General features: G+C 34.8%; 1 protein-coding gene across 8 annotated transcripts in view; it reads left to right on the forward strand.

Annotated features, from left to right (window-relative positions):
• The window catches only part of LOC104333520 (synaptonemal complex protein 1), a 40,601-nt gene extending 26,976 nt beyond the window's left edge, over positions 1-13,625 (forward strand). For 3 of the 8 annotated variants that reach the window (XM_075443080.1, XM_075443087.1, XM_075443081.1), the window contains 16 exons: positions 337-440; positions 945-1,062; positions 1,307-1,377; positions 2,049-2,130; positions 2,608-2,670; positions 3,002-3,064; positions 3,759-3,821; positions 4,739-4,855; positions 5,479-5,589; positions 6,267-6,359; positions 7,326-7,400; positions 9,773-9,832; positions 9,981-10,160; positions 11,177-11,320; positions 11,670-11,756; positions 11,840-13,623. In XM_075443080.1, the coding sequence (XP_075299195.1) occupies positions 337-440; positions 945-1,062; positions 1,307-1,377; positions 2,049-2,130; positions 2,608-2,670; positions 3,002-3,064; positions 3,759-3,821; positions 4,739-4,855; positions 5,479-5,589; positions 6,267-6,359; positions 7,326-7,400; positions 9,773-9,832; positions 9,981-10,160; positions 11,177-11,320; positions 11,670-11,756; positions 11,840-11,983 (1,575 nt within the window). In that variant the 3' untranslated portion in view covers positions 11,984-13,623. Of the gene's footprint in view, positions 1-336; positions 441-944; positions 1,063-1,306; positions 1,378-2,048; positions 2,131-2,607; positions 2,671-3,001; positions 3,065-3,758; positions 3,822-4,738; positions 4,856-5,478; positions 5,590-6,266; positions 6,360-7,325; positions 7,401-9,772; positions 9,833-9,980; positions 10,161-11,176; positions 11,321-11,669; positions 11,757-11,839 lie in introns of all 8 variants that reach the window. The other 5 variants (XM_075443088.1, XM_075443085.1, XM_075443084.1 and 2 more) reach the window with 5 other exon arrangements.
• The last annotated feature ends 75 nt before the right edge of the window (positions 13,626-13,700 follow it).

Below are 13,700 nucleotides of genomic sequence, written 5' to 3' on the forward strand. Positions count from 1 at the left end.
ATGGTTTTTGAGTGTCTCCAAGGATGAAGACTCCACAACCTCCCTGGCAACCTTTGCCAGTGCTTGGTCACCCTCAAAGTAAGAAAGTGTTTCTTGATGCTCAGAGGGAACCTGTGTTTCAGTTTGTGCCCACTGCCCCTTGTCCTATCACTGGGTACCACTGAAAAGAACCTGGCTTCATCCTCTTTTCACCCTCCTTTCGCATGTTTGTATACGTAGGTAAGATCTCCCTGAGCCTTCTCATCTTAAAGCTTTGTGTTATCAGTCATTTCTGATAGCTTTCACGAGTTGTAGTTTACATACATATACTCAAAACACTTTCTTTTTCTTCTGCAGAAAGAAATCCATGATTTGAAAGTACAGCTGACTAGTACAGCTGAAAAGGAACAAAATTATTTAAGACGGCTTGTGACACTGAATACGGATCATGAACAAGAGGCGTATGATCATTTTTGAAAATACATTATTAGTTTAAATTTTTGTTGTGTTAAATAGAAGTTACTTTAATATACAATTAAATGATCTATGATTGTTTTCTGATGAAAATTTTGAACCTTTGCACAGAATATGACGTCTGTTATATAGCTCTCTTTATAAATTGCATTTTCTGTATTTATACGTATGTAAATGTTCCATATCTCTGTCACTTAGCTGGGTTAACATGAAGAGAAGGTTTCTGAATTCATTGTTAACTCTGCTTTGAGCTGCATATTGAACTACGTCATCTTCAATAACCATTATATTTATATAAATGTTGACTCATTTTCTTTCCTCCTTCTGTTGCTTTTTTTGCATGACTGAAACTTTGCTGCAAAGCTTAAATTGGTAGATACAGGCCTGGACTTTTTTCAGTGTGAAGTAACATTTTGTGACAGCCAAATTTAACTTAAAAGGAAATTTCAAAATACATGTTCTTATTCTCTTGACCGTTTGTTTTAAATTAGGCTAAAGAATGAACAACTAACAGTGTATGTCAATAAGCTTTTGTTAGAAAAAGAACAAATAGCACAAGAGAAAAGTGATATGGCTACAGAACTCAAGAAACTGCAAGAAAGTCATGAGGCAAGTTGTAAACTTCCAGCTGTTTTTGAAGGACAACATTCAATGTAAAATATAAATCATATGGTAAACTGCAACATAACATGGTTCTGCACAGTACCTGAACGATTTTTTGTGTTTAAAATACAAAGGAAGTGCAGTTACCCTTGTGAATAAGGCAGATCAAGATACTGTTTAAGATGTCTTTGAATTTTTTAAGATGTCACTTTGAGTTTTATTCCTTTTACTTACATGGGTCTTTATTTAGGATAGTAGAAAAAAAGAAGAAAATATAAAGCAGTTAGTTGAAAACTTGGAAGAAGCAAATGGCCAGCTAAGGCAAGTAAATACAAATATTAAAGTAAAATATTATTAAAGGAAGTAGACTCAATTCCTTCAGAGTTAGTCTAAATGTAGTGTGTATGTGCTGCTTCCAGTGATTTTTAGATTAGTGCTTTTTTCAGGTTATATAGCTGAACGGAAACTATTTAGTATTGATGTTGACCATGCAGAAGTTTCTACAAATTAGTGATACCTGTTGCTACAGGAACAATTTTTGCCATAGCTCCGTATTATATGTAGCTATCCTGTTCTACAATAACATCTTAAGTGTGAAAGAAACGAAAATGGGAGTTAAAGGTTATAGATAAAATATGAAAAGGTAAAACTTGTTAAACGTTGGTTTCTGAAGTGGTCTGAGTACCACCAACCCAACAGACAGGCAGCCTTCCATGTTTCATAAATGTGTGATGATATTACAGATCAGAATATATTTTACTCAGGTAAGGGAAACATCTTTCCATACTTACAAAAAGTATGTACAGGTCAGACACTAACTTACCAGTCACTTTGCCTCATTTTAAGAATTTTTTCATTGCACAGCTTATGAAGTTCTCATCAATATTAGCAGCTCTTGTTAGAAAATAAAGTATGGGTTTATTTAGCAGTAGTGAAAAGAAGTTGAAGTTATTAAGTAAATATTTACTAATGCTTGTTAATTTTGCATTTAGAAATGAACTGGAGTCTTTGAAGGAGAAGATGGCAAAGAAAGGTGAAGAGATTAAAAGCAAACTGGATGAAAGAGATGAAAATGTATGCCATATCATGTGCTTTATCATGAAAATGTATAACATAACCTGTAGGACAAAATCTCAGTGTAAATTTTTTTTTTCCTCTGCAAAGCTTTACCTAGGGACGTAATCTTTTACAGAAGCTTTCTTCCTTCAGTGCTGCTACTAATTGAGTCAACATATGTACACACTCTGAGCCCTTTTGTTTTAAAAGACAAGAAGCTTCACTGGGATGTTTACTCTTTACATGGAGGCTTAAAAGTCCAGATTTGTTACATTTCAGGCAAACAGAGAACACCCTTTTTTTCATTTCCGTATATCCACTTAGTGATGGATGGGGCATGGATTAGCTCTCAATGTGTAATATGAGTCTTAGTTTAAATATGTGCAAATATTTTTACTTTCTTACTGTAGTTTCAAAGCATACCTGTGTTTTTAACATCATGATGGATTTCCAGATTTTATTGTAAAAGTCAAAGGTTTACAATTATAATTCCAGGCTAAGAGTATCGAAAATGAAATTTCAAGAAAGGAAAAGCAGTTGAAGATTCTAGAAAATAAGGTATGAAAATTCATTTTTTCATGGACTGTAGAGAACTTCATACAAGATTATTTTTTAAATTGCAAAGTTACTTTTTTTTTTCCTTCTTTCCAAACTCTACAACCACAGAAGAACTGGTTCACTGCTATTAATGCTGATGATATTGGGCTAGCAAAACTCTTGTAGTGCTTTACAGTTAAAACTCCAATCATTGTAACAGGTTAGCATGTGTTTCAGTCTTACTGAAAGTAATCAGATTTGTGCAAATGTGTGTTTAAGAACATTGACAGTAATTTCTAACACAGTGAGTCATTTTTTAGCAGTTTATTAATGTTTGAAATATCTCTTTTAGTTGAATAATTTAAAGAAACAGGTGGAAAATAAAAACAAATGCATTGAAGAGCTGCAACACGAGGTATGTACAGTTCTTAAAAGTCACAAATACTTAAACCATGGTATTTTGTGGTAACTGTTACTTTTCAACAGTTTTTGTGTGGTGTGATATCTTTAGATACACCTATGTAATTCACAACATTTTATTTCTTATCGTAACTAAGCAAATTAAGGAGTCACCTTTGGAATCACTTGATTTGTAAAATTATCCTTTGTTATGAAATATGCAGTTACAGAAATAATATCTTCAATACACTTTTACTATTTTCATTTAGTACGTGGTTTCATTGCTATACTTGAAATAATGACCTATCTCAGTTACCGACAGTAAAAAAAAATGTGCATTAGGACAAATTGTTAATATCTGTACTGTAAAAATATATATAACTTGTATTTTTTGACTTGACATCTGCACATTTTGTGTCAGCAGCATCTTAGTTTTTCTTTCCATTCTGCACCCTCTTTAGTTATTCTCTGTTGTTGCCCATAAGGAGCCTTTCATAAAGTCATGAAGTAACAGTATCATTCAAGTAAGGAGTTGAGCACTCTTTTATTTGGAGAATTGATCTGAAACCTGAACTGCACAACAAAAGGAGAGTTATTTATTTGCTGAAAGCTGAAATTTTGGAGATTCTGACCTACTTGATACCGTTAAATCATTACATAATTCTATTAGCTTATTAAAGTATAGTGCTTGTTTTACTTTATTTTGACAGAATAAGGTGCTGAAAAAAAAAATTACTGCAGAAAGCAAGAAATCAAGTGTTTATGAAGGGAAGGTAGGTTTGAATAACTTCATGTGCAAGATGACAGTAAAGCACAAAGACTGAATGTTTAAAGTCCCGGTGTAACTAATGATAATACATGTTAAGCACGTTTGTAATTGTTTTATGGATCTGGGATACAGATTTTTCAGGAATGAGCCCATAATTTTTGGAAGATGCTTCTGTTTTTAATCACTGGACACTGGCTGGGCTATCAGACATTTGGAAGAGATGGACATCACATCTTCAGGAATTATGTTCCTAATCAGTCCCTTTCTTTTTTTGGTTGATAATGAACATGATTCAATAATGCCAACCCATCGAAACAGCAAAGCAATTAAAAGAAATATATGTATTATTCACTTTAGGCAGTTCTTTTACTGTGTTCTGCAATGGTAAGTCTTCCTATTTGTTTCATACCAAATTCTCATTAATATTAGCAGCTAAAAGGAATTGATCTTTTTAGAACTAAATAAAATTCTGAAAATAAACTATTTCTGGATAAAGTGTTTCTTCACTTTTTAATTTAAAAGAATATTTAATTGTAAATATGACACAGTCGTACTGCTAAGTCTTAGGAGACTATCAGTTATGTTTTGTTTTCGTATCTTGCATTCTATGCCAACAATACTAAAGAGTCTTTTCTACAACAGGCAGAATAGTGTCAGATTGCTAATGGATGGTTCCCTTACATGGGAATGATTCTTTGTGACTGACTAGCCTCTAGCTTTAGGACTGGTTTATTGACTGGAGTGCACAAAACTGGTATGGGTTGTCTTTCCCATTGAGGTGTTGCCATTGCTTCTATGAGTATTTTCTAGCTCACTTCAGGCCGAAAGTCAATTCTTTATGAAAAAAGCTTAACATCAAAAAAAATCATTGACATATTTATTCCTGAACAAATAACAGCAATAATTCTGCATTCCTAAAAGGTGAATAAATTACAGTTAGAGTTGGAAAATATGAACAAGCAACATAAGGAAACAGTTGACATCTATCAAAAAGACATTGAAACTAAAAAAGTAAATGAAAATAAACTTCTTGAAGAGGTGAGAGTTGTTAATTTTTACTGCAGCATTTAATGGGTTTTTTGATGTATGATGGTTATAAAGCTGTGTCAGCCAGAGTCCTTGCTCTTACATAGCAGTCTTATCAACACAAATGGAACTTCTTGTGTATGCATGTGAGCGAAGCTTTAGTACATTAGATCCTTAAGTTGAAGTATTTGTATATGTCTTTAAAAATAAGAACCCAGTTAAAAATTCTTTTAGTCAATATATTGTTCACAGAAATTCTATTCTTGGTGTAAATACAGTAGAAGCAAATTAGATTATAACTTGTCCCATATTAATATTTTTCTGCCCACAGTTTTTTTTTATGGTAAAATCAAAAAATGTTAGGGTGTAGTGCTCGAAATGGCCTTGTGGTTCGAAATGACACTTCTCTGCTGTGGAAGAATGGATCTACTTTTAATCTACATTCATTTGCCCATTTTAACAATGTGTATGAAAGATGTAGGATTTGAAAAGCATCTTAAAAGCAAATCAGGACTACACTACATGAGACTATATATACTTTGCACCCACAGGGATAAGAAGAAATTAAACAGATTTTTTTTTTTAATGTATTTTTGTTAATGGTTCATGAATTAAATGAAACTTGTTACTAACAGGTAGAAAAGATGAGGTTGGTTGCTGATGAAGCAACAATAACACAGAGAGAAACTGACATCCGATGTCAACACAAGATAACTGAAATGGTGGCACTTATGGAAAAACACAAGGTAAGAGATTTTACTGATTTCTGTGATTTGTAATGTGTGGTACTATATTAAGTAAAACCCTTTCAAAACCAGAACATTACAAATTAGAAAGTGAAACTTCATAATAAAGACCTGAGTCTAGGTAAATGGAAGTTGAACACATGCTTGACTTTTCATCAACTAAAAATAAATTCATCTTCAGATTTTGAAAACGTGCTTACTGGCAGGTGAATTCCTTTTATCAAAATTTCTAGGATTTTTATTTATTTATTTATTCAGGCTTGCTTTGATACCATTCTAACGCAGTGTTCTTCAGTATCAGTCTGGGCCTCTTTTTATGATGAGATTACTTGGTGACCTTCAGCAGTTTCACAATACATTTTAATTTACATTCCTTATTACTCTGTTTTGCAGTGTATTTAGCAGATACTGATAATAAAAATAATACGGCTAGCTTTTATGCACTGAACACATACCACTGCCTAGAGATAAAGCATTCTCTATCAGCCCACAAAATAATACTGCTTGTGCATTTTCTGTTTTACAGTTCTGCTGAAGCATCAATGTTTGTTCATAGTGCTTTCTGAATCTTCAGAATAGTCTTATTTGAAAAGATGAGTAATGTTTTAAGACTAAGTAGGTCTATATTTGTAATATTTATTCAAATATTTTGAGTTTTTTGTTTTTTTTTAACACAGCATGAATATGATAAAATGGTTGCAGAAAAAGATACAGAGTTAAAACTTTATAAAACAAAAGAGCAAGAGCAGTTATCATCAAAAAGAACACTGGTAAGGTGTACTCTTTAGCACTAAATAAATAAATGGAGGGGCTACTGTCCTTAAAGGGTAATATAATTATACATATCACATTAGATTTCTTTCTATTTAACACTTGCAGAGGGAAGTGTCTGCTTTAGTGGGACTGAACAGTAAAGAACGACCCACTAATTTCCATTTACTGTTTTTTTTCTTGCAAATTTTTTTATGTGCATAGAAAACCCCCAGATGTTTCTAAAAATAAATGGGAGTAGTTGTGCTTTTGTGTCTACTTTTCCTGATAGTGTGTCATGTTCTAACCTCTTTGTCTGAATAAGAAACTTGTACTAAAAAGTTGGATTCCACCCCTCAGCTCCCTGTTCTCACAAGTGTTTTGATTTATTACCTTGAACAGTTGTGGTCAAATACCTGTTTCTTAGTAGTCCTTCTGCTCTTTTTAAAACAAACTAAAACAAAGCTTCAAGTCCAGAGTTGCTTCGTTTTTTTTTTTTTTTCTTCTTCTCTCCTTTCTGGGAAGCTTAGCTTTGAGAAATGTTCTGAGAGCCAGCATCTCTTCAAGACTTTCACAAAAGTGTAGTTCTACAGCATCTACTTAAAATGCAGTATTTTTCTGACATTTCCATTCACAGAATATTTTTTCACAGAGCTTTTGTCAAGTTAGATTTTTTTAATAGGAGGAGGTGTGACTCAAGTCTACATGGGTTTGTTTTTTGTGGATTTTTTTGGTTTTTTGGTGGTTTTTTTTAGTTTGGTAGCTGCTTCTTTGATCATCTGTTATTCTAGTGATTGAATCATTCTGAAAATGAATTGTAGATACCTCCCAGCATGCTAACTTTATGGATAATTTACCTCAATTGAACAAATGGAATTTTATTTTGTTTATAATGAGTATCTCTATTAATTACTGTCTCATTTGGACTGTTTTCTTTTTTCCAGGTTAAGCATGGTTAACCCTATCCTTTATCTAATTGTTTTTAGGAAAGTGAGCTGTCATGTTTGAAAAGCGAACTGTCATCCCTTAAGGAACAACTTAAAGCAGAAATTGAAGAGAAGGTATTTTTCTTTATTAGATGTAGCAGTATGGGTGACATGCTTGGCCTGGTCTTATGCATTATAATAATGACACCTGTGAAGTGCACTTTTGATTCTAGGTCTTGATCTCACTTGCCATCAGATTTCAAGAGCTTGGTGCTCTGAAGTCGTTATGTCTCATTTCTGGTGGTACTGAATGTTTTGCGTTACTCCTTAATTGGCAAGTATGAGGGAAGCAGGGAGAAACTGAAACCCTGTGAAGAACTGTCCAAGGTTGCAGGGATGATGTCAGGAAAGCCAAAGCCAATCTGGAGGTAAAACTGGCAAGAGAAGTGAAGGGCAATAACAAAGGCTTCTACAGGACCTGCTGCCAAATGTGGCAGGTGTTCTGATGACAAAGGACAAGGAAAAGGCTGTAGTACTCAATGGGACCCAGAAAAGAAGACTTACCTTTGGTGGAGGAGGATCAGGTTAGGGAATCTTTAAACAACCTGGACATATATAAGTCCATGGGATCTGGTAAGGTACACCCATAAGAGGGTATGAGGGGGGGTGGCCAGTATCATTGCAAGACCACTCTCGATTATCTTCAAAAAGTCATGGTGACTGGCAGAGCTTCCCGAGGACTAGAAAGCAAATGTCACCCTAACTTCAAGAAGGGCAAGAAGGAGGATCTGGTGAAGTGTAGGCTAGTCAGCCTCACCTCAGTCCCTGGAAAGCTGGTGGAACAAATAATCCTGGAAACCATTTCCAAACATATAAAGGACAAGAAGGTGATTGGGGGTAGTCAGCATAGACTTATATAAAGGGACAATTGTATTTAACCAACCTGATTCCCTTCTGTGATAAGATGACTGATTTGGCAGATAAGGGGAGAACACTGCGTGTTTGTCTCAGCCTTGGTAAGGCTTCAGCACTGTCTCTCATAACATCCTTACAGGCAAACTGATAAAGTATGGGGTAGGTGAGTGGACAGCAAAGTAAATTGAAAACTGGCTGAGCTGCTGGGCTTAAGGGATTGCAGTTAATATGGCATGAAGTCCAGCTGAAGGCCAGTCACTAGTAATGTACTAGTGGGGTTGATTCTGGGTCCAATACTGCTTAACATCTTCGTTAATTACATAGATGATGGGACAGAGTGCAGCCTCGGCAAATTTGCAGATGATATGGAAGAGGGAGAAATGGTTGCTTTGATTGAGCAGGCAGTTATGCTGTCTTTCAGAGAGATCTGGACAGGCTGGAGACATGGGTGAACAGGAATCCCATTAGGTTTAACAGCAAAGTCCTGCACTGGGGAAGCAATAGCTTTTAAAACCGTTACAGGTTTGGGGCTGATAGGCTTGAAAGCAGCTTTGCAGGAAAAGCCCTGGGGTTCTGGGAAACAGCAAGCTGAACACGAGCCAGAAATGTGCTCAGCATCTTAGGCTGCGTTAGGAATAGTGTTGCTGGTAGGTCAAGGGAGCTGATCCTTTTCCTGTACTCAGCCCTGGTGAGACCACATTTAGAGTATTATTTCCAGTTCTGCGCTGCCCAGTACAAGACAGACATGGGCATACCGGAGCAAATGCAGCAAAAGGCCATGAGGATCATTCAGGTAGTGCAGCATCTGACAGAAGAGGGACCGAAAGAGCTAGGGTAGTTCAGCCTCAAGAAGAGGAAGCTCAGGGGCACATTATCAGCGTGTATAAATACCTCGCGGGAGTGAGTAAAGAAGGTGGACTTTCTGAGTGGTATCCAGTGAAAGGACAAGAGGCAATGGGAACAAAATGAAGTACAAGAAATACCAATTAAACACAAGAAAAAACTATTACAGTAAGGGTGATAAAATACAGGAACAGGTTGCCCAAAGAGTTTGTGGAGTCTCCATGCCTGGAGGCATTCAAAACCCTGTTGAACACAGTCCTGATCAACCTACTCCAGCTCACTCTGCTGTGAACAGGGATGTTAAACTAGACGATCTCCAGAGGTCCATTCCAAGCTTAACCATTCTGTGATTTTGTGATTGCTAATTCTTCAGCTGGTAAAAGACAGTGAAGGAACGTTTACTTCAATAAACAAGAATACTTCCAGTTTCTTGCGTGAAATAATAACTAGAAAATAGAGCTCTTTCTCTTTTAAATCCAGCTGCGATAAAAATTGCATCCTATTTTCTCATTAAAAAGGGATGGTATGTAGGTTCCTTAGCACAGATGGGTGAAGTTGTAGAAGAAAAGGAATTGAGTAGAAAAGTAATGTCTTTTCAGTGCTGCAGTTTTACTAAATCTGGGTCATATATTAGTGTCAACTTTGTAATAGAGTATAATTGTGGACTGTGTTCTGTAATTACACCAAGAAGATTTTCAACAACTGAATTAAAATAAAATATTTACTTCCTATCACATTACTCTTTTTAGGAGAATCTTACAAAAGAACCCATCCAAAATATGGTTCCTGAAAATGAAAAGAAGCACAAGGTAGCTATGACCTTAATTAATTTTAGAATCTGGTGATATTTAATATTTTTGAAGATTAATTGAATCTAATTGAAGTTCCATGATAAATTACATACACTCGACAAAAGACATTGAAATGTTTTTAATTTAAACTTTTTTTTAATTTTAGAAAATACAGACTCATTTTTCTGAGACTCCTAAACCTCATTTAGATCTGAACTGTGCATCTGTTAATGTAAAAAATAAAAAGCCTCCATATGATACTCCTATAAAAGTCAACATGATGGAAAAGAAAAAACTGCCTGCTTCAGTATCTGCAGAAAGTCCCTTGGGTAGTCCATCATTAAAGGTCTGTAACTCATACCAGTGGACTGTTCTTGTTTTATTTTTCTGACTGTATTTCTTACTTGTCTGTAGATGCTTATTTATTTTTCTTGTTGTGATAAGCAGGGGTTTAAAAGGCAGATAGCCACAAAAAAAAAGTGTTTCACAGTAATATTAGAAAGCAGTTTGTGTTTGGGCTCTCACTGTGTGCAATTTACCTTGCTCCGTTACTTAACTTGTCAGTTATCATTGATCAGTAACAATTCCTTTTCTAGAGGGACTGTGAATTTAATAATGTCTCTAGAATTCTTTTACTTCATCTTAAAAGTGTTGACTGTTTGTAAAGGCACATTCTTCTCCATGGAACAAAAAATAGCTTATGTAGCTGCAAAAATTGTCAAAGTAATCCTGACTGCTTTGTCATAACTGTAAAACCTATGCTTCTACCCTGTCAGAAGCTCACGTGATATTTTATCTTAACAATAGCAGCAACTACCATTTTTATGTTATCCTTTCTAAAAAATGATTGCATTGTTCTATTGCAGTGTTTTTGAGAAGTTTAACTTCTAGTCAAAGAACTATTTAAGTAAAAATAATTTTGTTCTTGGTATGACTATCAACATCTTTTTTGAAAGTTTTTTGTGCAGATCTGTTTGTTTGCATTTTCTCAAATGTTAGTTACAGTCTGCATGTAGTGACTACAGTTCAGAACAACCTGAATTTCTGCAGATAAGCACAAAGAAGTTAGATATAGTGTGCCATAAAACTCAGTTCTTCCACAGCTTCCTGTTCATTCTCCTTGTTTGGCAACAAAAAGTATGTGGGGGTTTTTTTGGGTTTTTTGATGTGGGGTTTTTTGGTTTTTTTGTTTGTTTGTTTTGGGTCTTTGCATTATGTTGTGGACAGACAGATGATTGTTCCACCGTAACTCTCTAGTGTCTTCCTGGATACTCAGTCCGTAAACTGGGTTATGAGTTTGGTTTTAGATTCTATAATTACCACTGAAAATTTAATTTTAAATGCAATCTTTTTCTTTCCCAGACATATATTATAAAGACTCCTCCAATACATAGCCTGGAAAGTGAAAGTACAAATCTGCACTCAGAACAGCACATCAGGAAAAAGCAAAAAGTGCTTCTACAGCTGGATGCTCAGTCAGATAGCTCTGAACACAGTGACCTCCTGGTAAAAATCAGAAAACAAGTAACAGTTAATTTCTACACACTGCTGTATCTAAGAATGTATATAAAGCATGGGGGGTTCTGTATCCAAGACAGTATTTATTATGTATATTTGTATTTCATTGGTTCTTTCCGGAATTGTATGTACATAATTAGTAACTGTATGACAGAGTACCACTTATACAAAACTATATATTAACTTTTATAATGTTTTTTTACATTGTTTCTATTGATCTGTTCAGGCTTCATAGTAACATCTTAACTTTGTTTTTTTCCCATACTATAATATTCCTAAGGGGAAAGAAAATCTGTTTTTTAATCTAGTGTGACTAAGTAAATTTTTTATTTTTAAGAGCATAGTCTCGGAGGAAGAAATGTTTAAAAAATTGTACAAAGATTATCCTCAAGCTTCAAAGTTATATGCCATGACACCAAAAAAGGTACCTTAGCTTTTCTTCAGATCAAAATGAAGTTTATCAAATTAGTTATAGAAATTAATGGATGGCTTTATTTTTCTTCTTAGAAACCAGCTACATCAAATGTGAAAACTCCAGGCTCTGTTCTGAAACTTACAACCATGAGAAAAATGCGAGAGGCTGGATGGACTGCAGTTTCTAGAATAGACAGGAAAAGAAAACTTAAAGAAGCTGAAAAGCTGTTTACTTAAAATGAAAAAATGACTAGTGCCCTAGCATTATTTGATTAGTACAACCACAGTATTATTGTTCTTTCACAGTTAGTACGTTGTTGCATTTTTCTGCCATACTCACTATGTTTAATACTACATTAATTTCCTTTATACACATGAACTTTATAGATACATAACTACATGAACCTGCAGAGCATTTTCTACATTCCATTCTCTATACTATAAAAAGTTGGGACAAAAATTAGCCTATTTTTAAAATTTAGAAATAAGTATAACTACATAGACAGCTGTTTCAAAAAGAAAAAAACAGTGGCATTAGAAATACTGGCTTTAAAGAAATTCAGTTTTGTTCTTTTAAATTTACTCTCTTTTTCTTCATACATAATTCACAAAAGGATATTATTTAGCAAAAGAAATACTGAAGCTGTTAAAATGTATGCACTTTTACCTGAAGTCATCTTGCTTTTTAATTCATTTTAGATGTTGTCAGAACTGTCATTTTAGACTGTTTTGTTTTCAGTAGTTCCTATTTCAGTATGTTAAAACAGTTTTGAATTTTTTAAAATTGGATTTTCAATAGAATTACTTTGGTTTTATAAGGAATAAAACATGCACGTGTTTCACAATCGTAAAAACAATGTTAAGATGTCATTAAATTGTTTATCTGAAATGTAAAGTGTGGGTCCGACTGTTGTTGCTTTATGTATTAGAAGACAGATATAAATCACCAAGCAGCCTTCCTAAGGACTAACAGCTTCTGCCATGCGTGTGTAAGAATAGTTTAGAATAACATATATTTCTGCATTAATCCTAGTTCCACAGCAACAACAAAAACCTGCTTCAGAGCCTACAGATAACAAAAAAAAAAAAACGGTACATCTTGAAATATTATGAAAAATCAAAATCCTGGATTCACCTAAAGCAGGTAGCAAAATACATGTACTGCATTCTTTCTGCGTAGCGATTTTATGTATAGGCTAGTAGTTTGGGTTCCTTATGCCTTATCTGCTGTGGAGTGATATTAATGATTTTTTTGTTACATGTAACTGACAAATATTCTCCAAAGATCTGAAAGAATATACTGGCTTTTTTCTCCATATTTGGAAATGGAATCTTTATGCAAGCAAATTTTCGAGAAGTTAGAATAACTTTTATTGCTGGAAAGTCATTTGATATGTTTGTGGAATATTGAGTTTTTATATTATATCTGCTTAAATAGTGTAAATTAGACCAAACAAAGAACAGAAGCTGCTTATAACACAAAAATTCCAGATGCCTGTTCTTTCCAAGAAAGATTATTTTACTGTAAGCAGTATAAAATAATCCATTTAAACCTCTCCCAGATACATTAATTACTTATCATATAATAATAAAATAGAACGGTTTGTGTTGGCAGGGACAATAAAGATCATCCAGTTCCAACCACCCTTGCCATGGGCAGGGACCCCTTCCACCAGACTGGGGGTCTCCAAGCCTTGTCCAACGTGGCCTTGGACATTGCCAGGGAGGGGGCAGCCACAGCTTCTCTGGGCAGCCTGGGCCACAGCCTCACCACCCTCAGAGTGAAGAATTTCTTCCTTGTATCTAATGTAAATCTACCCTCTTTCAGTTTAAAGCCATCACCCCTTACACCCCTTGTAAAAAGTTCCTCTCCAGCTTTCTTGTAGGCCTCTGCCAGGTACTGGCAGGCTGCTCTAAGGTCTCCCTGGAGCCTTCTCTTCTCCAGGCTGAACAG

This window comes from Opisthocomus hoazin, chromosome 25, assembly GCF_030867145.1.
Source record: "Opisthocomus hoazin isolate bOpiHoa1 chromosome 25, bOpiHoa1.hap1, whole genome shotgun sequence".
In the NCBI taxonomy this organism is placed as follows: domain Eukaryota; kingdom Metazoa; phylum Chordata; class Aves; order Opisthocomiformes; family Opisthocomidae; genus Opisthocomus; species Opisthocomus hoazin.